The 26,037-nt window shown below is 42.6% G+C and overlaps 1 protein-coding gene across 5 annotated transcripts in view; it reads right to left on the bottom strand.

The window, feature by feature from the left end:
- Nucleotides 1-1,326: 1,326 nt before the first annotated feature.
- The window catches only part of LOC136711845 (5'-AMP-activated protein kinase subunit gamma-2), a 119,208-nt gene continuing 94,497 nt past the window's right edge, over nt 1,327-26,037 (bottom strand). For 3 of the 5 annotated variants that reach the window (XM_066688399.1, XM_066688419.1, XM_066688427.1), the window contains 11 exons: nt 25,264-25,373; nt 19,458-19,539; nt 13,831-13,889; nt 11,254-11,299; nt 10,889-10,943; nt 10,410-10,536; nt 8,529-8,694; nt 8,407-8,444; nt 7,381-7,527; nt 4,298-4,391; nt 1,327-2,751 (listed from right to left, as the gene is read on the bottom strand). In XM_066688399.1, coding sequence (XP_066544496.1) covers nt 2,720-2,751; nt 4,298-4,391; nt 7,381-7,527; nt 8,407-8,444; nt 8,529-8,694; nt 10,410-10,536; nt 10,889-10,943; nt 11,254-11,299; nt 13,831-13,889; nt 19,458-19,539; nt 25,264-25,373 — 956 coding nt within the window. In that variant the 3' untranslated portion in view covers nt 1,327-2,719. Of the gene's footprint in view, nt 2,752-4,203; nt 4,392-7,380; nt 7,528-8,406; nt 8,445-8,528; nt 8,695-10,409; nt 10,537-10,888; nt 10,944-11,253; nt 11,300-13,830; nt 13,890-19,457; nt 19,540-25,263; nt 25,374-26,037 lie in introns of all 5 variants that reach the window. The other 2 variants (XR_010804783.1, XM_066688410.1) reach the window with 2 other exon arrangements.

Raw genomic sequence — 26,037 nt, 5'->3', positions numbered from 1 at the left:
CCCTCTTCACCGCGGCGGGACACGTTACTGCAGTTATTAGTAGGTTATGACGTGGTAAGCCCGGCACAGAGCCGACTGGGTTTTGCAACAGGTGATGTGCAGGTAAGATCTCTGACGTCACAGGCAGACCCCGATGCTTGTGTTTATTTGTGTTCTACGTGAAGCACAAGGTCATCTTTGATCATAAATCAGTTTTAAAACGGCTTGAAATGCAGGACTGCGACCCCGACAATGAAACCCATGATCTATAATTAATGCCCTACTTTAGACATGCCCATCACACTGTAGTGCGTCTCCATACAGAGCCGAGGCCTGTGCTACACTGCCACCTGGCGTCTCATCCTGGGTATAGACCGAAACTGGTGCCACCCTGCCATCTTGAGCAGCAACCCACACCCTCACGTACACACCTCCACCCCCAACAGCACAGGGCTAGATTGATTTAAAAGCTTTTTAAAAATTAATGCATAAAATCATTTCAGCCATGTCGCTTCACACTCCAGTACCACCATGGCACTGCCCATTCTGTTGCCCACTCCACTAGGCCAGGGAAGGTCTGGTTCACACTCTAGCTCACCTCTGCCTCTTCATTCACAGACGTCACATCCACAGGGTGCTGTAGTGATTTTAGTAAGTCTGCGGATACACCGATGAAGTAGTAACAAGTTTATTACAGAAAACATAAATACAGGTTAACCCGGAGCTCTCCTCTCACATGAAGTGAAGTCAAGAACTGAGGATGAGAGTTGGAGAAGCCTTTTTGTCTCTTCAGAGACAACGGGTTACAGTCTTCTCTGTCAGAAGTGATTGCATCTTATTAAAATACAGTTGTACAAAATAGCTTACCACATAGCAAAGCTACACTGCCTTTAGACCATCCATGTGTACCTGCCTACATGCTCACAGGCCGGGCTGCGTCTCGGTATGGGCAATGGCAATGGCACTGCCACCACAGCATGGCTCGGCCGTGGAATAGTGGCACAGCGTTACTTACAGATTGTACAACCTCTAGGCTCTGCAGAACTACATCATTTACAGAAATATTCCATGATCACTGAATAGGGCACAAAGAGTAAAAGCAGAAATGTAATACAAATGTGTCTATATCTATCTATCTATCAAGATATCTCAATCTATATTTAGATATTACATACATATGATAGTATAAGTTGTGCAATTTCCCCCAGCTGTCCCAGATATGCACAAGTGTTTAGTTAACCTAATCTGCCATCTCGTTTGATAGAGAAATTACTTACTAGCTAGTGCTTAGGGAGAATTTCCCCTCAAATTAGTTATAAATGTAAGTGAAGCATACTCCGCAAAAAATAAAAATTCAGTAGCATCATTTATTTATTTCCAATCAGCAAAATAAAAACAAACCAAAAAAAAATCTACATTTTTTTTGTTATAGTGTGATTTTCATGCCAGTAATGTGCATTTTCTTTGCTAAACCTCCCCCAATCCTTACAACCAGTCAACAATATATGCCACAATAAAATTTACAAAAAAATTAAAATCTGCAATCATACAAATAACATGATTTTACATTTTCATACACAGAAAAATATACCTTTCCCTGGCACTTAATTTCCACAATATAACCTTTTTTGTTTGTTTTGTCTTTTATTTACAGTACAATACATAGAGAGTAAGAGTTCTGCATCGTTGCATGCTCCTGGTAAACTGGAGAAACATCGTGGGCGTCTAATAGCTGCGGCGTTTCTCATTAACATCAAGTCATACATTACACATCTGAATGCGTTAGATGGAGGATGCTCAGTCCACTTGTGTTATTGGAAAGGGAAAGAAAAAAAAACCTCTTAAAAGTGAAAATAGCTTTTAAAATCTTCATAGTTCAAAACAAAAAACTGTCGCAATCGGAACAACTCAAAAAAACGAAAACGTATGCTCCCGTGTTTAGTTTGTTTGCAACACAGATCGTGATAAGCTTTTCACTTCAATCGTGTTTTGGTTTAAAAAGTCTCTCGCATTCAATAGAGTATCACTTGAACATTCTCGTCAGTAGCAGCCAGTGACGGGCGGCGCTGCGGTCGTGGCGTATGAACACAGGCACATAAGGCACTAATGACACAAAGTTACAATGACCGACTTGCCTCATGTCTAAGGGACGTTATGTCATAGGGGCTCACAAAAACACTGCCGTCTCAAAGTGCAATTTAGTGGCATGCTTGTTTTATGTCATCTGAACCAGATTTTTGAATCTTATTTGAGATCCGTTTGAAAGCGGACCTGCGGTAGTTGGGATGCGATTCAATCTGAAGGTGGCGTTTGTGACACAGGGATCTGACTGGGAAGTGCGCTGCTGAAAACATCTCATTAAATAAGTAGGTCAACATGGGCAAGAACAACAAAAACCTATTTGAGATCCAATCCATTCCTGTGCGTTTGGGAAGTGTACTATGGAGTCGGGAACAGGGAGCGTTCCAAGCATAAATAGTTAAGGTTGTGAAAAATGACAAGTTTCCCTTTTAAATCGAAAAGGGAGCAGTTTGCGCTGAGAACTGCTCCTCCTGTACAGCGAGCCCCGCAACACGCTCTCGAGGTGCGCCCATCTGAACCACACACACACGCTCGCTCGCTCAGGACACCCCGACAGAACCCCTGGTCCGGCAGAGCCGCTCCCCTGGGTGGAACCACCGGCCGGACCAGACCCCTCTGGCGTTCAAGTTCTCGAGCAGCAGCTTCAACGTCACAGCAGTCATTCCGTCTCGCTCTCCTTCCGTTTGGCACCTGAGTCGGGAAACACGACGTGTGCATCAATATGGAGAGCAGCAGCTCGGGACTTTGCAGGTGGAAGGCACTCACTTCATAGTCCCTCACCAGTGCAACGTCATCACCTCCAAGGGATTTCATTCACAGATTCAGCTTTTAAATGATGGCATAAAAATCGAATGGTTCTAAATAAATAAAACTTATTTCGGTTTCTGAAGTAAATAAGTGTTACATCATTTAGACATTTTGGTGACCAAGTGTGTAGATCTTGCAGAACAATCATATTCACATTTATAATGTTTATTAACTTACAGCAGAATGTTCCGAGATGTCTCTCCCCCCCCCAGACAAAACGGTAATTCTTTTTTCTACAATTAAGTATGAAATAAGCTGAAACAGTTTGAATGTTTAGTTTTCTTTCTTGCTGGTTTATTTAATACTTTTCATGTTATGGTTATACAAGAAGAATACCTATTTATCCTTCTCTGCAGAGAAACCAGGGTAAGTATGTTTTATAATACTTATCATGGATGTATACAAAATCGTTGTTTAAATCCTGCCGTTAAGTTTCCATGTGAGTTTCAGTTGTGCCAGATATTGTGCTAAGGGGCAAATGTAAAGTTGTAAAGCTGAATTGCAGCAGTGGTGTGAAACGGACCCATCTTTCCCATTGTGTTCCTGATGGGCAGGGGGTGAATGGACACCTGCAGGGCTGCGAGCAGGGCCTGCTTCCACAATCATAATATTGGGACACATGTAATGAAGACAATGATCCTAAGACATGTCGAATTGTTTCGTTTCCTCCTCTGACATTTCAATTATGCCACTCGAAACCGGCTCAACTGCTGTGATCAGCGTGTCAATGACAGCCCAAATACAGCAGCCTCATCTGGACAAAAACAATACGTATTTTCCGGTGTATTGGCTTTTGCAATTCATGCCTCTCCATTTCAATTGGTCTCTTAAAGCAGGACATTTGGCATGAATGAAACTCATGTAAACCCCAGCCCTTGACATTCAAAGCTACAATTCAGCACATTAATAGCATCCCAGAGGACAGTGTGTGTGGGTTTATCAGGCATTTTTAGTTTTTAGGGACATGCAGTTAGAGTTCCTGGGACTCAACACCAGCTGGGTAAATCCACATGCTCTGTGGTGTGAGAGGAGGAGTTATTAGGGGTGATGCTGCCATAAATTCAGGGCCTTCAGTTTAGCAAGAAGGAGAGAATCGGAGAGTTGTGCCCTGTGAGAGAGATGGCAGATTAATGTGCGTTTAACAGACTCTCCAGATCCCAGTATTGGTGTAGACCCTGGTTTATTATTGCACACTTCACATATTCACAACTTTCCCTCCATATTTATTTCACTCAAGTCAGTTTTAGTATGGAGACGGCACACCATTCCTGCCCAAACTCAGCCCAGCGCTGGCAACAGGCTGGCACGGAGCAGCGGTCAGTGCAGCAAGCTCACCAGAACCACGGTGCCGACCGCGCCCTACCTGAGGGCCTGTGGGGAGGGGTCAGAGGTCAGTTTCCACGGAGTTAGGAATGTTGTGCGTCTATACCTGCTGGAGTCAGCACCAGGGCCTGCAGGATGTCCGACAGGGAGACGATGCCCACGATGCTGGCGTGCTCGTCCACCACCACTAACCGGTGGACCTGCGGAGAAGAGAACAGGAGGGTATTGGAGGTTTTCATGTTCCGATTGGATGAGGACTCTTCTCCGATGGTTATTAATTTTGGCACACACACAGTACACGAGAACCAGACGCAGCAGCAGTGTGGCAGCTCGATCAAGGAAAGGACAGAGCACCATTTTGACCTCTGCCTAGTTTTTGGAAGAGCAATTGAACGCTTCACCTCACTGAACACCAGACACGCCCTCCTACTTCATGGAAAGTTACAGAAATGAAGGATAATGTGTTTACATATAGAGGTGCTGTACGCTCTTTAAAAATGTAATAGTATAAATAATATAGCAGCGGTCATGTTCACTGCACGTGCATAAACATCTGCATCGAATTTCCCCCCAACCGGCAGATGATGCCCGTGACGTATATTTGACTGATTTTAGGGTCTGCAAGTCGTAATAGTCGCAAATCCACTTCAAAGTCTGTGTACCCATGCGGATACACGTTTTTTGTGAGTGGGTTTTCTGCTGTTGTCATGCGAGTATAGGAATACGTTTGAAAGTACACTGGTTGGGCGATTTGTACCCTTACAGTGCATATGAATATGGCATTGTATGCTCTTTGAGTCTACAAATTATTTATTTTAGGATCATACAAGTGTTTTTGACTTATTTTATTCCATACAAACAAAGTATCACACCCATTTGACACACTATTAGTTTGTCTGTTATTGACCAGCAAATACATTCTTGAAACTCAATGCTCCTCTCCACAGAAGTCTTTAGTAAAAGGTGAAAGGCTGGTACACACAGAGGATAACTTCCTAGGGTGTATTCTCTACTGAACAATTCAGTGCATGAGATACAATCAATCAGTAATTCATTATTTCAGGTCAGCCTTTATCCAACACTATCAACGTGCAAAAAACACATCACAAGGGTAAAAAAAAAAAAAAAAACGCATTACAGTGAATGACATTGAGGAGTAAAAGATCAGGCTGGTCTACAGATGCATCGGTTTAGATTACACGTTAAAGAGGCTTTGAAAAGCGGTAAAAAGCAGTCAAAGACTCCTAAATACTACAAATCTATACATTGTGCGTTAAGCTGCTTCTTTTTGAGCTCCCTATCAAAACCACAAGCCAAGACATTGAGACCAGGGATGGGATACAGCAGCGGTCCCCAACCACCGGGCACATTCGCTACCGGGCCGCACGGAAAGGATGAGTTTTTTTTTTTTTTTTGATTAAAATCAAGGCTGAATATCCCGAGACAGCCACAAAAGCACTGAAAACGTTGCTTCCATTTCCAACATCCTATCTCTGCGAAGCGGGGTTTTCCGCAATGACAGTGCCATGGTGAGTTGCAATGTTTTTACAACACCCCCCCCCCCCCCGGACAGCCGGTCCAGAAAAATGTTGTATATACGAGATTGGTCCATGGTGCAAAAAAGGTTGGGGACCGCTGGGATACAGAACTGTAGTTTAACTACATAGGGCCTTGTGTGCTGAAATGTGCGCCAAGGAACCCATGTCAGTAGGCTTTCAATGCCTCCGAAACGAGTGGTGGTTTGGATGTGGTGATTGAACGCATATGAACTAGGGCTGCAACACTCAACTATTTTGATAAATCTGTAGATTAAAATCTGAAAAATAAACCCAAAAATCAATTCCAGGATTAAATGCAAGCGTTTTATTCAAAAAAATAAAAAGTTTAGTTTTTCCTCATCTTGCACAATGATCGATTTAAAAAAAATTGAGATGGCAGTTATAAAACCAAACATATGTGCTCAAAATAAAGGATTTTATAAAGTACATATAGCAACAGGTGTATTTACATTGAAGAGTAAAACAGTTTTGTATTGTAAGTACAGTTTGAAAGGTTTTTAAATCGTTTTGATAAACAATGAATAATGAAACCTTAAATACTGTGTTTACAGTGTTACATTGGCAGTCCAATACTGGACTATGGAGGTACAATGTTTTCCTGAAATGAGAATACAAGAATGCATTTTTTACATTTCCATGCACGATGGATACGATGATGCATCCAATTTCCAATTCAATTACGTGCGTGGAAAGAGAAAAAATTCCCTTTCCCACCTTGCACCCTGACTTCTTAATTGTCATAGGACAGTTATATGCGTCCGATTCGATTTTACGTGCATTCAAAAACCAGAGATGTCACACTATTGCAGAGGAGCTGGGCATGAATGGAACCTACTGATGTAGCCAGAATTCTAGGAAGTAGTCAAGCACAGATAATCAACGAAAATGTGACATTTACACTTTCAAATAAACAGTTTAATGTCGAACCATGCACTCTGCTTGTGTCTTTATGGTGAGGTGTAGTGTGTGCGATACGATTTTTGTTTTTACAGCTTTGTAAAAATGTAAAAGCTCCTTAAATTACTTCAGCAGCACCGCTGCAAACTCAAAAAACTGAAACATTTTCTTTTCCATTTATGATCTATTTTTTAATTCAATACTTATGGCACCAATTTAATCCTATAGTCCGTGCCTTCTGTGGCAATGTGCCATGGCTGTACAATGCAATTCAGAGGCTTTTTGAGGAGCCCTACAATTGATAGTTTAATTAAATTTCTTAATTAACATCTTTAAAGTTTTTTTTTTTAAAGGTGAGTTTCAAGTTTTTAAATCCTCCCAAGACTTTTTTTCTTGCTTACTTTATTTTGTCTGCATGTACTGTCCTGCTGTATCGCCTGTATCTTTGTACTGTGTGCGTTTTGACTCTAGCTTGACTTGTTGCGCTCTGGGAATAATAAGAGTGTTATAAATAAAATGCATAATATTGTAGTTGAGGAAGTAAAGAAACTGGTACAGCTTGCAAGACTTGCACGACTTTCCACCCTTCAAGTTTTTTAGTTTCATTTTAGCAGCTGCACCCCAGGCAGACCCAACTAAAGTCGACAATTACATTTGTTGCCAATGATTTTTAATTGATGTTATCGATTTTATGCAGCCCTAACGTGAACGTGGTCACAGGCACGCCCGTCACCTCAGCTTTGACGATCCGGTCCACGATTGTCTCCAGCGTTTCCAGTCTGTTGCACTTCATCACGCCTTCGAAGTACTGCGAGCGATGCCGCAGCGCCTGGGTCACCGTGATGTCCAGGTTGTTATACGTCTTTTCAGCAGCAAGATTCTAGACGAGGGGGGAAGAGGATAATAAAAGTTAAATTAAAATACAGTAAGGGTTACCCCTACAGTGCATTGCATTAGTCTTAGGCCAGAGTACAATGGCAAACTGCATTAAAAAACAAATTTGCTGCCATTCCCTCGAGCGTGAATGAAAGATGTCTATGGCGTCTATGGTCTGTGCAATTGTGTTTATAGGAGGATTATACGAGATCCAGCTTGTCCAACAACTTGGCCCATTCAAACCTTTGTGTTGACACGTGTGTCCATTTGTCTAAGGGCCATTAGACAGTACAGCTCTCCCTTGATGTACAGTAGAGCTTACATTGTGTAGGATTGTTAAAATACTAAACTCAAATATGTAAGATTGTGTTACATTTCTTTGTAATGTCACCGTTTCATAATTTCACACACTACAGAGGGGAATGGCAGGCAGGCTGCTAACAACTCCACAACAAAGACTGTCCGTACACTTGCCACAGTGTCAGCTCAGTCCCTGGGGCAAAACACCAATGAGGTCTGGCAGATCTGCAAACAGGACTGTGGTTTGCTCATTTTAAAGCCTACAGTAACTTGTTTCTCAACTCATTACCCGTCACTCGCAGAGAGTGAGACAGAAGACACCAGGCGTGCTACACATCTCAGCTGCTAACTGTTCCAACAGATGTTCCCTATAAGATTTAGTTTATTTCCCCTCTTAAACCCTCCTAATAGCCCATTACAAGAAACTGTGTGGTTGAGACCGAGGACAAGGTTAACATGGAATAGGTTTAACACACCAAAATGCCATTCACCTTAAAAATACTACTTTAAATAGTATACACCAAAATACACCAAGACATTGCATACACGAGTACATAGAGAAAACCAAAAGAGAAGTACTTACTATGACATCAAATTTGGAATAAATATCTACAACTTTTCCTGAAATAAAAGAGAAAGTGTTAGTTTGACTGTCTGGTATCAGGTAATTCATTAAAGATTACACTTTGCCAATGCATTACACACCCGATTCGTCCACCACGGGCAGTGCAGACACCCTCCTATCCACAAATATGTTCAGTGCTTTGATGATGGGGGTGTCGGGGTGGATGAAGGCGATGTTGTTGTATGTCCCGATCCCCAGCTCTTCCAGGGTCTGTTTCATGAAGGCAGGCTTTGGCATCTCGGACACCTGCGAGGACAACAGGGGGACAGTCAGCCCTGCATCCAGCAGGGTCACTGGGGTGTGGCCCAACAGCTAGCAGCTTCGGACTGAGACTGGGGGGCCTTCAGGGGACGTGTGGTCAGTAGGACTGAAGAGACTGGGCGTTGTACTGGATGGATTGATTAGATTGTTTTACCGTTAACAGACATTACTTGGTGGGGGGGTGGGGGGGCGCGTAGGGAGGAACAGTTATGAATAAGCAAAATCTCAAGTGTGGTTTATTTCCTGGTGTGCTCTTCTCCCAGAGGTGGGGAAACCAGCTCGTGCAGCACTAGAGTCCGTCCTGCAGGTTTCACAGGTCTGGCTACTCTGCCCTGCTCAGTCAACACTCTGAGTTGGTTTAGTATTGCAATAGAAATGTAAACAAATCCTCCATTCTGTGAAGGGAGTCCACAAATTGCATTAAATCAATTCTTTATGACCAGTGTTATATGAATAGTGTCTCAGAGACTCAATAGCAACTGGCCTCTACACACGAGGTGCATTAGTGTTAAGTCAAATGTTCTCGTATCAAAACCAAAACCTCTAAGTCAGTAGTACCGTGTGAACTTCTGGTCACTGCTGCCAATTTCTCTGGCACTGCACCCTGAGCGCAGGCGTGCCTCCCTACTCCTGCCTGACAGTGAGCGCATCTGGTCTTTGCTCCTGCACAAGCCCGGTCCTTGTGTAGATGAGTGGCTATAGGTTAATTTAAGTAATTGAGAGCTTGGTTGTAACAAAAACCAGCAGAGTAGGGTCCTCCAGAACCAGGGTTGAGAACCACCAATTTAAAGGTTATCAAACGGATGCTTTGTGTTGCCAATGCCGACACACGGATGTTCTTCACATGCGTGACATGAAAAGGGTAGCATCCATCATTAACAGGGACTAAAAGTAAGGAGGAAGAGGCGAGAATGATGTACTGGCATCGTCTAAAGAGTGGGATCCCAAGTGGCAAGAAACTACAGTAACCATGATAACTGCAAAAACAAGGATGTTACTTCAATATGAACCTCTGGAAAGCCTGTTTGTCACAGCTGTTAAATCTCCCACCATTTTGAATGCTGTAACCAGTTTAAAAACCTTCATTAAAAAGAATCCGGGTTCAATCAAGGCCTTAATTATGCAAATAAGATTGCTGCAAACTAGGGAGGCCAGACAGGCTCTTGAGAAACACTGGCCGCACTCCCAGTCTCCACACACAAGGGGGCAGCACAGCTCAGCCATCTGCCCTCTTCTAAACACACTGACAGGTTCTGTGTCGGTTTCTGGAATGATGTGCTGGCATTATGGTTGTGAGGGTTTATTCCTAAACTAATTTCACTCTCACAGTACAGCACTCAAGATCCACCGCACTCGGCACTGAGCCATGTAGAGAACAGCGACAAACAGGCAGAGTATTTTGGATCATTCAGAAACCAGTTCAAATGTAAAAAAGATAAGCAAATCTTTCAAATAATGGACACATTTGATGAGGCAATTTGTTAAAAATAAACCCCCTGTACTTATTCCAAATGACAAATTTTTTTGTTTTTAAATATAAAAGATGTACAAGAAAGAAGCCTCAATAGGGGGAATAAGAAAGGGGAACAAAATAAAGACATCAGGTCTGTGATTTGCATCTGTAATTGTGGAAATGAGGAAAGGAGCAGACTGGTTTGGCTGCACGGGACCGAGAAGGGGGAGAACTGCGTCTCACTTACAAAAAGCTGTAGGAACTTGAGGATCCTCTTGTGGGTGAGGATGTAAAGTGCATTTCCGCTGACCGGGTCGATGACTGGCAAGCGGTGGATTTTGTTTTTGATCAGCGAATACACCGCGTCGAAAAGGCTGCGGACAAAACAGACAGCATTACAAGATCTCTCCCCTGAGGGCTGCACCTCGCTGGTCCTGGAGTGAGACTTCATCTTCTCCTGAGGATGGATGGATGATACATACAAATTGAGGATTCCCATCAAAAACAAATGGAAGGAGAAACTGGTGTTTTTTAAAGTTGTTTTAGCAAACGGTAACTACCTTAAAAGACACAGAAGTGCTCTCTAAAATCTCAGCAGGGAACGCTCTTAAAATTATTCAAGTTGCTGAAAACAGGTTAGTCTAAACAGCAGCACGCACCATGTAGCAAAATACCACACTTGAAAAGGAAATTTCCACTGTGTCCCACGCAATCACTGTGACTTACCTCGCGTCTGGCGATATGTTCACTAAAGGCTTAAACGTTTCTTGGAGATAAAGTTCTAAGGGGAGAAAATGTAGTTCAGAAAAGGACCGATTTAGACCAGGTTATTCATGGCATTGAGTTCAAGCTACAGAATGGAACTGCACAGAATTTATTGGAAAGAGGATAAGGCAGCTGTGAATATTTTACTTTTCCAGAAAATGAAAACGATCATTCCAGCATGAAGGACAGACAAACCCAAAAACTAGAATGTGCTCGTAATAGACAGGTGGAATAACTCCCACATCCAGCTGCATGGAAAACTCCCTTCTTAGCAGACAAGAAAAATTGCATGCTCTACTGTCTTTCGAACACTGCAACATACATACCCCTCCATGTCTCAATCTTGTGTTCTTCTAGCTCGTAGATTTGTACCTGAAACACAAGACATGAACACACTTCAGTCTTTCTGGGGAGGGACCACCAGGGCTGGGTCAGGTCCACTTCCCCAATTACAATTCCCTTTTTCAGACCCATTCCAAATCCCAGTACCACATCTTTTTACCATTTATATCACACTTATCAAACTGAGAAAGGAATTAGGACTACCCAGATTTGGTCTTTAGACCTTACATTAACTGCATAAAAATTGAATACAACAAAACAGATTGTTGCTATTCGCCTTTTGAAAAATACCATATGCGTGAACCGATTGCGGTTTATTTTCAGTTTGCAAAGTAGATGTTCCTTAAAAACGTGCTGCCATTCACACACTATTCATTCACAGACATCCATTTGACAAGGCAAGCAAGCCATGTTAAGCTTGTATTAGGAAAAAATAAATCCAATCAAAACACAGCCTGGCTGAGAGGCACTCTCTGCTCCAAGAGTGAAGAAAACACAAATGCGCAGAGGCACGGCCAAGGGAAGTTAATCATAGAAGGGAAGTATAATATTTAAACTGCTGGGAAGAAAAACCAAACCTCTTGCAATTAGTGAAAAACATGAATGACAAGGCAGTTTGAGAAGCAAACCAGTTAAAACTTTTATGAATAAGTAGTTATTTTTACTCTGCACCCCCCATGCCAAGTATCCAGAAGCAAAATTGCCATCTCTCATTCTGACAAACTTAAATCTATTTTAGTTTGTGGATAAAAAAAAGGTCAGTTTACAGGCCTGCCAGGTATTTGCAAGTTTGTGTGGTGTGCAGAGGTGTAGTACAGCATCTGATTGAAGAAGCACAGAAGAACAGCGAACAAAAGCATGAAAAGACTATAAATGATTCGGAAGAAATCTTAAATTGTTTAGCGTTTTTGGTTTTGTATTTTACAAAATAACAGAGCAAAATGCGTTCTTTGAGACTTGCATTTCCAAAGGGGTTCAAAGTTCCAGTTCAAATTGCAGATCTAAGAAGGTTTGTGAGCCGCATGTCTTTGTATCAAGCATCGACTGCGGACCAAAGCAGTGACGCACTGAGCAGCATGACTCAGTACTGTGTGCGTCTGGCGCTGGCTTTAACCCAGTCCCTGGGTGTGACGTCATATGGATAGGGAGCCCAAAGCAAAGCATCCATAGGAACGTCTGAGGACGTCTTGACAGCAAGTCTGTGCCAGATATTACTCACAGACGTTCGGGAGTTTAGGAGGAGCGAAAGAAAAAAGAAAACAAAAACAGCCATGTTGGTAGGACAGCTCTATAGCAACAAGGAATGTATAGCACTATTTGAAGTCCATTGGTTTATCCTTGAACAAAAGGATAACACTTTTGGCAGCACATTCCCCACAGCGAGGGGAAATACAGGCCTAACCATTTTACAGGCTAGCTCCTCTGTCTGAAAATACTGTGTGCTGCAGAACTTAGGACAGATTTAAGAAGCTTCAACATGTATGACTGATATCTATTTATTATTGCCAATAATAAATAAAACACTCTTTATGGTTAATTGAAAAAAAGAATCCACCGAAACTGCCCTGCATGTCGGCAGTTTACTGTAAATGCAGCTTTAACAGGGTTGATGAACAAAATTGCAGAAATGAACGAGGTAAAAAACACACAGGGTGGACATTACTATAGAACTGTTGAGGCAGTAGAACAATCTAATTATTCAAATTTTGGTACAATTTCACTTTTAATTTAAAATTGATGAGCTTCAGCACAGATCTAGCTGCTGATTCAGTGTCTGATCAGCGGTCAGCAGAATGACCTGCAGTCACCGTCCTAAGAGGACACCTTCCTTAAGAACAGTGAAGATCAGTAAAAAAGAAAAACGCCTGTCTGAGCCTGTAGGAGGTGGTCCCGAATCCAGCCTCCGCCACAGCCAGCTGTGTCTGGGAGCTCCTAGGGTGCCGTGCACAGCTGGCCAACTTCGCTGGGGGGAGTGCGCCAGCTGCCAGGAGAAATTAGCTTCACTGCGTACAAGCAGCGCTGGCAGGTTTTGGGTGTTAGAGCGGTTCCATCTGCATCAAAGCCTCCCACCGCTGGGACTGATGAGAGTGAATGGCATTGTGGGCACCCAGTGTGAGGAACAGCTTGCATTGGCATCCTCTGACCCTGTGCGCTGTACGTTTCGTCAAGCCCAGTTCAGTAATGGGCGATTTCAAATTTGGTGGGGGGAAAAAAAAAAAAAAAAAAGAGGGGAGGGAGATTCTAAATTAACAAACATTAAAAAAAAAAAAAAAGTCACATTAAGCTGCAACAAGAGAGGTTAAGATGGTACAGTAGAGGAAGGACATCCATCCATTCAGAACTGCCCAGTGCGGTGCAATTTTGATTGCCTGGGCAGCAGTTACAGAATTCCTATTGGCTAATTTCCCCACTAACAATATCTTGGCTTTCAACCCAAAACAAACAGTTCCAGCTGAATTCGAAGAAGGGCAGCTACAGTGAGGGCTGGAGATCAGGGCACCAGCGAGGCTTCACTTATTCTGCTTAGCGATCAGGACGTACGCAGACAAAGATACACCTACCATAGGTGACTTGTAGTATCTGTGCAGTATGTTGATGAAGTCTGTGATTGTTAACATCCCTGAAAGGAAGCACAACAGGTTAGCAAGGCAGTGCAAAAAGCAGCAGAAAGAGGAATACAGGATGAAAACAAACATCAATGCTGGAAAAGGTAGACTTTGGGACTCCCCTCCTCCCCAGGTATTGTTGAATTACTTTTCTAATAGCATTTTACATTTTATTTTTTTATACATAGTGTTAGAACCAGCAGCAACATGACGAAACCCTGTCCATTAATCTCTCCACACTGGGGGGGTTACTGCACAGGGAGGGAGATGAGGTTTGAATTCTACAGATTTTCATTTGGAGTTTCAGCTTTCTTAGTAAGGACACTTATTACACAGTGGGATTATACACTGATCAGCCATAACATTATGACCACCTGCTTAATATTGTGTAGGTCCCCCTTTTGCCTTTCAAAACAGCCCTGACCCGTCAAGGCATGGACTCCACTAGACCTCTGAAGGTGTGCTGTGGTATCTGGCACCAAGACGTTAGCAGCAGATCCTTTAAGTCCTGTAAGTTGTGAGGTGGGGCCTCCATGGATCGGACTTGTTTGTCCAGCACATCCCACAGATGCTCGATTGGATTGAGATCTGGGGAATTTGGAGGCCAAGTCAACACCTTGAACTCGTGATTCATCAGACCAGGCCACCTTCTTCCATTGCTCCGTGGTCCAGTTCTGATGCTCACGTGCTCATTGTAGGCGCTTTCGGCAGTGGACAAGGGTCAGCATGGGCACCCTGACTGGTCTGCGGCTACGCAGCCCCATATGCAACAAACTGCGCTGCACTGTGTGTTCCGACACCTTTCCATCAGAACCAGCATTCACTTTTCCAGCAATTTGAGCAACAGCTCATCTGTTGGATCGGACCACACGGGCCAGCCTTCACTCCCCACGTGCATCAGTGAGCCTTGGCCACCCATGACCGTGTTGCCGGTTCACCGCTTTTCCTTCCTTGGACCACTTTTGATAGGTACTGACCACTGCAGACCGGCAACACCCCACAAGAGCTGCAGTTTTGGAGATGCTGTGACCCAGTCGTCTAGCCATCACAATTTGGCCCTTGTCAAAGTCGCTCAGATCCTCACACTTGCCCATCTTTCCTGCTTCTAACACATCAACTTTGAGGACAAAATGTTCACTTGCTGCCTAATATATCCCACCCACTGACAGGTGCCATGATAACGAGATTATCAGTGTTATTCACTTCACCTGTCAGTGGTCATAATGTTATGGCTGATCTGTGTTGAAACGGTTAAGAAATTAACATACACCGATCCCCTCGTCTTCCATTGTGACTCAGTTTTGATTTGATCTGGTCATAGGCCTTGGCATTTATAATTTTGACCTCTGCTGTAGGTTTCTTTGCCAATAGACCTTGCATACTAATGGGCAAGCTACATTGATTTTATTTTGTATTTTAAATGTTCCTGCCTGTGGGTCATATGAACCAGTTTGGAGCAGGTATGCAGTACTTAATGCTGACCTGAGGGGTCATTAAAAAGAAAACAGCCATCAACACAGACCTTAAGGAAACCGACAGACTTATTTTTCTCTACAAACCTCCCCCCACTTACCAAACTCCAATTTCAGGTTTTTGTTCCACTAAAGACATTTAGAGTTGACTTTGTGAAACCGCCGTCTTGTCCGATATACTCTATATGAATTTTCTCTCTCAAAAGACACGCGGTTGTAGTCAAAACTGGTCCTGTCCATCACTGGGAGCAATAATGCTGGTTCATTCAGACTTTAAATACATATTGTTCATTAAACCCTGGTGGATTGCCAAATGCCAGGTCAGCATTGTGAAAACTGAACAGATCCCAGTTGACTGGGATCCAGCAAACCCTGGGAAGTTAGCATTTGATATCCAAGTACAGGTTTATTGAACCATATTCAAACACTTGTGACTGCAGTGGTACATACATCACACCCATTTGTGCAGCCAAATCCTCCGGCTCAGCAGCAGCACTGCGAGAGAGCAAACAATGTATTATTTTGTTTTTAAATAATGCTTTTCCGCAGGCTGGTTATTTTTCCGGAGCTGCAGGTGTATTTATATCAGTCTCCATGACTCTGCCCCAGATACCCACGGTTAATAAAAGTCTGCCCATCTCGCAGCGAGGGGGAGAAGGAGCGAGACTCTTGAGGGGAAGAGGAGGCGTCCTGAACAATGAGTAGAGCACAGCATGGCAGACTGGAGCAGACCAAACGTGTGACTCGAGTGCAGCCCTGATCTAGAAAACACAGAAAAATCTGCCCCTCAAATACAAACTACCAATGGTGTTTAAATATTTACATTAAAAAGCTCAGCTGACCATCTGCTTTCAGCTGCAGACCAGAGCTGTTTTTTTTTTTTTTTTTTTAAAGCACTGATCTGGAGTGTTATTTTGGAATCCCCTCCTCATGTGCCATTAGCAAACTGGCTGGCACAGCAGAAGGGATGAGATGGAGGGACGTGCCGAGATCCTAAGAGCAGCTGGAATTTTGATCTTGGCTTCTGTTCTTTTTGACAGCACTTTATAAATTGAAATTCACCAACCTAATCAATATCCAAGTCATGCAAGTCACTCTGTATACGTGCAAATAAGTCTAAGTACTACGAGAGCCAAAGGAAAATGTAGGCGAACTAATTTCAATGCTACGTCTTTAAGGTCATAAATAATAAATGACTAACCAGTTGTAGATCATATTTGGTAGGGTGTGACAGTATCGGTATGAAGCCCCTGAAGTCGTAAAGCAGTTTGCAGGTGCTCACTGAATATTACCGGTCATTAATTTATGTGGAAAAATAGAGCATGATAGATATAGACACACACACACACACACACACACACACACACTTAAACCCAGCAGTAGTGCACTGGTGTCTGTAAGCAGAGCTGCTGAAGTCTCACTGCAGAGTTTCATTTTCGCACAGCATATTTCAATTACATTCCTGACCTGTGCCGGCTAGCAGTCTCACACACCTTCTGAAGAACGTGTCCCGTGGGCCCATGCAGCAGCAGCAGCATGACGCAGCCCCGTCTGCATTTCTCGTCAAATCGCGATTCTCTAATGCGCCTGACAGCTACACATTCTGCTCAATATGGCCGTCTATTTCTGGAAACCTTACCATTTTGTCATGGTAACTGATTAAATTAAAACACAGTGCAGCGAGACGACTTGCGAGTGTGTGAGGACAGTGGACCATGTTTCAGGTTCCTCTACAACCCTTGGCCAGGCGCAGCTGGTGTATGCAGGGCATTGGGGTGCCACTCCACCGGTTTCAATTCAATAATTCAGTATTTAATAGGGATTGTTTTGTACCGACTACAGACAGTAGCAGATTTAGTACCATTACTATCTTCATACACTATGATTGCAACAGGATTGTGCTGCCACACACGAGTACTGAGGTGACTCCACTGAGGCCCCTGCAGAACAACAGTGGCTTCTGAGCTCTGCCTCTTCTTGACTCAGTTTAAACTCTCACAATAAAACGCCTTTATATTTCAACACGTTTCAATCCGATTCTCAAAGTACCCTTACACTCATGAAAACCTGCAGGGTTGGGAGTGGTGGTGCGCAGACAGAATGTAGACATACCAAAGCAGGGAGTGATAGTCAACCTTATTTAAAATTAGGTCCTGAGGCCGTTCATGAAAAGTAAAAAACTCCAATGGTGACCAATTGGATCAATTTCCAAGATCTCTCCAGATTATGCATCGTATGCATTGGGCGTCCCACATAGCCCCCAGCAGACAGCCAGTATGAAGTGTCTCTTAGGGTGACATAACAGCTGCAGAGGACTCTCCATTACACTGCGAGCAAAGTCTGTGGCTATGTAAGAATGGTTTAATAAGAATGTATTTAGTCCGAGCACCACAGGCTAGCACCTCATATGTGATTAAGAATAGCAAACCTTCCTTTTCACTTGGATGCGTCCCCACAACATCAACAGCTTTTCACTACGAGTGCCACCGAGTTCAAACTGCTGTTCATCAGCCTTCACTGAGACTGACAGGCGGCAGACATTACAGATCTGACTTCATGAGACTTAAATAGTAACCATGGCAAGTGAACAGCGAGCACAGAGGAAAGCTGCATTTTATTCCCCCTTAAGGACGAGGTAAATACTTTACTGAAATTAAATTTTCCTTTTAAATCATAAGAGAACTAGCTTTAAGAAACTAACATGACTGCTGTACCCGAGTGATGCCACAAAAATTAGCGGTGGTTTGAAATGTGATCATAGACCACTAAATTACTGTGGATGAGAAGAGCATTGCAATTTGGAAAAGTAGAAAATATTGGTCCACTACCTGTGGGGAGAGAATTCAATCAATACTGCCACTCAAGACAATGGTAGTATGATCAACTTAGTCATACAATCCAAATTGTTAAGGTAAAATACAGACAAGCCTAATGTGTCAGTTTCCAAAGGAGCAAGTGCTCCTTCACAAGAACCACTTCCAACAGTTTATTCCTGCATAACACAGCCATCATTTTGAAGTAGTCCCAATTGCATTTTGAGTGGTTTGAAGGTCCTGTGGCTCTGATTTACAGGAGCAAGATTCACTGGTGATAAAACTGTCTGTAAAAGTGTTCTTGAGATTCTATTTAAATTCATTACGTTTATTCACTTCAGATGTATGAAAAAGAATAAAAACTTCCTCATATCAGAATCAATCTGGCCTTTAAGGAAATTGTTGTTGCCTGTACCAAGTCCTAATGTTACTACCCACCTTGAAAAGAGTCATTTTCTCTACATTCATATGCTGCAGTGTTAATGTACTTAAAGCATGGAGAAATACCCATCCAATAAAATTTCATGATACCTTACACATGTTCTCAGACTTGGGGTCAAATGCATTTGCAATGATCTTCAAATACTTCAAAGATTGCATTTACACCCATTTCATCCATGCGAGACCCGCAGATCCCTCCACCCATCACCCCATCTCAAACTCCATTCAGATCCAAAAGATCCCGATCTTCAGAGGTGGAGAAGATGAACAGGCAAGGCTGACTGGATTGAACTGGTCTTGTCTTGATGTTCCAACACCCAGCTATGTCATATTTCGAACCGCTTTCTTGACATTTTTGTTTTTCCGCAGGAGAAGTAGCAGCAAACCCTGGACAGAAAAAACTGCCACCCAGTATCCATATTAGAAAGAGACTAAGAGCTGGAATTAAATCAAACTTGGACTGTCCAAATGGAAGCAGACCACTGGAAAGACTGCTCTCTGCACATAATTGGGACTTCCCCCCCCCCCATTTATTTTAATGGAAGAATGCACAGACTCTTGAAGACAACATTCACACTAGCTCCACTGGGACAGGACATTCGCCCAATATCAGGGTGGGAATCATACCAGTATGGAATGGAAAGAATTGCAATTGTTGGCTGGCATTTTGTGGTGAAGGAACCTGAACCCCAGCCGAATGAACCTTCTTACATTCAACTGTTAATATTGAACGAGTCAAAGGCAATGGGAACCATGCAAATCAAGTTCTCTGAAGCTCAGACAAGAGAAGGGAGGGAGACCAAGAACTGATTTTCCAGCACTGATAACAGCTTTGAAACAATGTGACTTTACTCACCTACAAAACTCTGTTTTTTGGTTTCCCAAAGCGGAGCTGCTCGGACGCCATTAGCAACCAAGGCGAAGAATGCTTTCTTGACCTGAGGAAACACAGAGTGTAGAGGTATTCAAGGTGCTACCGTCTCAAAGCGGCATGCTTTTGGAACTGAACACTGCTCAGTTATGCAAATATTACAAAATGTGACTATTTTCACAGATAATGGGTTACACCTGCCTGCCTCCTACACTCATACCGTGTCAGATGAGATCAGACCTTTACAGCAGTCATCACTGTGACACTCGGGAGGGGCAACAATTGTTAGCCCTGGGCCCATATTCATAAAACTTCAGTGATAAAATCGGTCCTAATTGCCTGAAATATCGGAGAGTGACATCAATTTGGCCCTACTTTTACTCTTAGTAAAAACTATTCATAAAGATTCTTTAGAATTAGAAGTACTCCTAACTCAACCAAAATTTAGGAGACCTCACAAGGTCCCCTACCTAGTTAGGAGTTGGGAAATGGCAGCAATAAGAAGAGACTGAGCGCAGCTTCCGTGAAAGGAAAGACGTGTGACAGTGGTTTGATGAAGAGTTATTGCGACGATATACAGTACTGTGTAAAAGTTTTAGGCAGGTGTGAAAAAATGCTGTAAAGTAAGAATGCTTTCAAAAATAGACATGTTAACAGATTATATTTATCAGTTAACTAAATGCAAAGTGAGTGAACAGAAGAAAAGTCTACACTGAAATCAATATTTGGTGTGACCACCCTTTGCCTTCAAAACAGCATCAATTCTTCTAGGTACACTTGCACACAGTTTTTGAAGGAACTCGGCAGGTAGGTTGGCCCAAACATCTTGGAGAACTAACCACAGTTCTTCTGTGGATTTAGGCAGCCTCAGTTGCTTCTCTCTCTTCATGTAATCCCAGACAGACTCGATGATGTTGAGATCAGGGCTCTGTGGGGGCCATACCATCACTTCCTGGACTCCTTGTTCTTCTTTACGCTGAAGATAGTTCTTAATGACTGTTGCTGTATGTTTGGGGTCGTTGTCATACTGCAGAATAAATTTGGGGCCAATCAGAGGCCTCCCTGATGGTATTGCATGATGGATAAGTATCTGCCTGTACTTCTTAGCATTGAGGAAACCATTCATTCTGACCAAATCCCCAACTCCATTTGTAGACATGCAGCCCCAAACTTGCAAGGAACCTCCACCATGCTTCACTGTTGCCTGCAGACCCTCATTCGTGTACCGCTCTCCAGCGAACAAGCTGCCTTCCGCTACAGCCAGATATTTCAAATTTTGACTCATCAGTCCAGAGCTGCCATTTTTCTGCACCCCATTTCCTGTGCTTTTGTGCATAGTTGAGTCGCTTGGCCTTGTTGCCACGTCGAAGGTATGGTTTTTTGGCTGCAAGCAATTCTGAGCTGATGGCACTGCTGGACATCTTCCAATTGCGAAGGATAGTAAGCATGATGCGTCTTTCATCTGCTGCAGTACATTTCCTTGGCCGACCACTGCGTCCACGGTCCCCAACGTTGTCCGTTTCTTTGTGCTTCTTCAAAAGAGCTTGGACAGCACATCTGGAAACCCCTGTCTGCCTTGAAATGTCTGCCTGGGAGAGACCTTGCGATGCAGTAGAACTACCTTGCGTCTTGTTGCTGTGCTCAGTCTTGCCATAGTTTACTGTCAAAAGTCGTACACCGTCTTCAGCAACCTCACCTTGTTAAGTGAGTTTGGCTGTTCCTCACCCAGTTTTATTCCTCCTATACAGCGGTTTCTGTTTCAGTTAATGATTGTGTTTCAACCTACATATTGAACAGATGATCATTAGCACCTGTTTGGTATAATTGTTTAATCATACACCTGACTATATGCCTTCAAAATCCCCGACTTTGTGCAAGTGTACCTAGAAGAATTGATGCGGTTTTGAAGGCAAAGAGTGGTCACACCAAATATGGATTTGATTTAGATTTGTCTTCTGTTCACTCACTTTGCATTCAGTTAATTGATAAATAAAAAAATGAACATTGTCTATTTTTGAAACCACTTACTTTACAGCATTTTTTCACACCTGCCTAAAACAATACTCAAGATAGGACAGAAATTGAATATTCTTGCTACTGAACAGGTCAGAAATGCAACACTGTCAGCGGAGATACAGGTAGTGACAATGTTGCGTGTCTGGCCACAGGGAAAATGCAACAAAGTAGCAGTTTGGGACCATCACGGCCATCAGACCATAACGGCATTAACAGCACCTGAGATCGTCCAACAGTTTATTGATTGCTGTGCAGTATTAGGGTAAATATCCCCAAAACAAGCTGCATTCATAAATCAATGATTATGCCTATAAAAATCCTTGATGAATACAGGCTAGCATAGGTTTAACATTACACTGATTCTATATCTGACTTTTTTTTTTTTTTACAAAAATAAGTAAAAAATAATCTGCAAAATGAACCTCATACAAAGCATATTCATAATAAACTATGCGGTGACGATGCATGATAACTTTAATTTGTATTTTAATTCAATACAGAAAAAGTGTCTGAAATAGCAAAATGGTGTAAAACCCTTCATGAATATACCGCAGTGTTTCCACCGGTAGGTAATTTTCTATGTACAACAGGAGGATAAATAGCGTTCAATGTAAGATGTTTAATGTATTTTATAATTAAAAATGTGAAATTCTAGCATTTTAATTCCATGTAGCACCTTAATGTCCTCGTAATGAAGGAACGAAGGAAACTTTGTGTCAAAGTATAAACAAATAAAAGTTAAGCACATTTGTACAGTTGTCTTTTTCGCTTCTGCTCGTCCAAAATGAAAAATATTCTAGCCATATTCTAACCTAAACCTAAATATGCTAAATGTTTTTCCTAGGATCGGATCCTACCCCCAGCTAAAAGTATGCAAGTAAGTATTCTTCCATGAACAAATGGTCAATTCAGGAATTTTCAGGCAGCACTTACACTCCTTCGATCAACAAGCTACTTTTTGTAACATTAGAGGCATTAGTAACTGGCTTTGCAAAGTAATACACAACACAATTTAATGCCTTCCAAAGAATGAATCCTTAAATATAAATATAATATAAAGTGAAACCGGTTCTGACCGCTGTTTAAGCCTGACAACCCTGTCAGTGTCGGTCAGAGCACTAAATTGGGCCCTTACTCATAAAACTAACATTACATTTTCCCTCAAATATTTTTGCTACTGCCTAACTCACTCTTCACAATTTCAGACGCAGAATATCAAAAGTTCAGACGTCTGCCACATGGTTAAAATGCCCCTTCGGTTACCTCAATTACCCATTCCCAGGAGACCTACAGACAAAGCAGCAGAGCCTTTTCTTTTGGGGACAGAGTCCATGGCACACTGCATCATAGTTATTGCAGTTTTCAGATCAACTGTGCCTGCACTTAAGTCACATTGTAATCACTACTGCACAGCAGAAGTTGGGTCCAATTGGGCGAGAGACGGAGCATTACAGATCACTCTTGGTTTTGGATTAGAAGGCATAGAATTGAATTGCAGGCTTTTAAAAAAAGACCATGAAGTGAGGGGCCATATTTTATTGGAATATTTGTTAATTTTGCAGATATTAAAATTAGAATTGAAATTAGCTGTAATTGCAATGTGAACTGCTATAATTTAGGGAGATGCACATATTGTTTAAGCAAGTTCTTTTTTTGTCAAACTTTATAAGTGGAAAAAATTACTTGCAAAATACGAGAGTCTGACATGAGATGCGGGTGAGTTGACAGGTTGGCAGCTTATTGCTGCGGTTATTATGCCATTTCCATTCATTTTCTAATGCTTGCCTAATGCTTATTAATGTTTATTTAACAATTTTTAAAATGGTGTCAGATATGCCTTTCAAATATAAAGTTTACAACATATTGCAATAATTGTCAATAATTAATAATAATCCTTTTGAATTGCAAGAAGGGGTGGGGGAGACAACTGTGGAATTATCCAGTCAAAATAATCACAATATTTGTCATGCACATCACTAATTTTGAGTAATGATTTTCTATTAGAAAAGGCAGTGAAATTATATACAGTGAGGGAAAAATATTTGATCCCCTGCTGATTTTGTACGTTTGCCCACAGACAAAGAAATGATCAGTCTATAATTTTAATGGTAGGTGTATTTTAACAGTGAGAGACAGAATAACAACAAAAAAATCCAGAAAAACACATTTCAAAAAAGTTATAGATTGATTTGCATGTTAATGAGGGAAATAAGTATTTGATCCCCTATCAATCAGCAAGATTTCTGGCTCCCAGGTGTCTTTTATACAGGTAACTAGCTGAGGGAGAGGGAGAGCTCCTAATCTCAGCTCATACCTGTATAAAAGACACCTGTCCACAGAAGCAATCAATCAATCAGATTCCAAACTCTCCACCATGGCCAAGACCAAAGAGCTGTCCAAGGATGTCAGGGACAAGATTGTAGACCTACACAAGGCTGGAATGGGCTACAAGACCATCGCCAAGCAGCTTGGTGAGAAGGTGACAACCATTGGTGCGATTATTCGCAAATGGAAGAAACACAAAATAACTCCCTCGGTCTGGGGCTCCATTCAAGATCTCACCTCGTGGAGTTTCAATAATCATGAGAACGGTGAGGAATCAGCCCAGAACTACACGGGAGGATCTTGTTAATGATCTCAAGGCAGCTGAGACCAGTCACCAAGAAAACAATTGGTAACACACTACGCCGTGAAGGACTGAAATCCTGCAGCGCCCGCAAGGTCCCCCTGCTCAAGAAAGCACATGTACAGGCCCGTCTGAAGTTTGCCAATGAACATCTGAATGATTCAGGGGAGAACTGGGTGAAAGTGTTGTGGTCAGATGAGACCAAAATTGAGCTCTTTGGCATCAACTCAACTCGCCGTGTTTGGAGGAGGAATGACCCCAAGAACACCATCCCCACCGTCAAACATGGAGGTGGAAACATTATGCTTTGGGGGTGTTTTTCTGCTAAGGGGACAGGACAACTGCACCACATCAAAGGGACGATGGACGGGGCCATGTACCGTCAAATCTTGGGTGAGAACCTCCTTCCCTCAGCCAGGGCATTGAAAATGGGTCGTGGATGGGTATTCCAGCATGACAATGACCCAAAACACAGCCAAGGCAACAAAGGAGTGGCTCAAGAAGAAGCACATTAAGGTCCTGGAGTGGCCTAGCCAGTCTCCAGACCTTAATCCCATAGAAAATCCGTGGAGGGAGCTGAAGGTTCGAGTTGCCAAACGTCAGCCTCGAAACCTTAATGACTTGGAGAGGATCTGTAAAGAGGAGAGGGACAAAATCCCTCCTGAGATGTGTGCAAACCTGGTGGCCAACTACAAGAAACGTCTGACCTCTGTGATTGCCAACAAGGGTTTTGCCACCAAGTACTAAGTCGAAGGGGTCAAATACTTATTTCCCTCATTAACATGCAAATCAATTTATAACTTTTTTGAAATGCGTTTTTCTGGATTTTTTTGTTGTTAATCTGTCTCTCACTGTTAAAATACACCTACCATTAAAATTATAGACTGATCATTTCTTTGTCAGTGGGCAAACATACAAAATCAGCAGGGGATCAAATACTTTTTTCCCCCCACTGTATACAATCCATGAATGGTTAATTACAAGTTTATCATTACCATTAGTTTTTAAAGGATGAACAAACAAAAAATACACAATGCATATTAATTAAATACTGGCTTTTTGGGTGGGGGTTTAAAGTGTGTGTTTAAAAAAATTATAATCCTGAACCCAAACTGACCACACTTCTTAAAGGTATCCCATGATACTCACTTGCAATGTAGTGTCAAAGACGACAAGTTTGGAGCTGGTGGGAACGATGTCATAGCACTTGTGGGACTTCATGAACCGCATGTAGATGTCGCTTTCCGACTCTTCAACAGCTGCAAGAGACACATCTGGGTTAGAACACGCTGTGGGCATCCGAGTCGTAGCCATGCCAACAATGCCCGCTTTCACAAAGCTGGGAAAGGAGACCCCAGCAAGTCCTGCCCTTTCAATACATTCATTTAAATGCAAATTTATAGTTCAAGGGGGATTTTGCAACTATCAGTAGATAAGATGCAAGTATGTTATAATTACTATATTAAACGTATGCACTGCGATACTCATTAGTAAAGCCAATTTCAAGGCCCTAAGGCACACATGTATACTATAAACACTTATTACAAAGCTGGATAGACTGATCCTGCCAACACTCAGCATGTCCCAAGGGCATAAGTGTCCTGATCCTTGGGCCGTCACAGCACCGTTAAAAAGCTCATTTCGGAGTCACCACATTTGTGTCACAACCACAGCTCAGGTCAGCTAATGTCCGAGTTCGGCCTCGCCAGTAAGAGTTTGCCGGTGAGCGCTGGAGACGCATGGCTCCTTGAGGGAGGATATAATGTGTGGAGGTGACATGTTTCAACAGAGGATGCTGAAGAGGAAATTGCTCATGGAAAACAAAAAGCCTGGGCAGGCTCCATCCTACAGTATTTATCTATCCAACCACCTGAAAAACCCACATTGATTTGCAAGCCATACTGCACCACCTGTTGCACGGCC

Source organism: Amia ocellicauda, chromosome 2 (genome assembly GCF_036373705.1).
Source record: "Amia ocellicauda isolate fAmiCal2 chromosome 2, fAmiCal2.hap1, whole genome shotgun sequence".
Lineage (NCBI taxonomy): Eukaryota > Metazoa > Chordata > Actinopteri > Amiiformes > Amiidae > Amia > Amia ocellicauda.
This window is presented reverse-complemented; position numbering and strand designations above follow the sequence as displayed.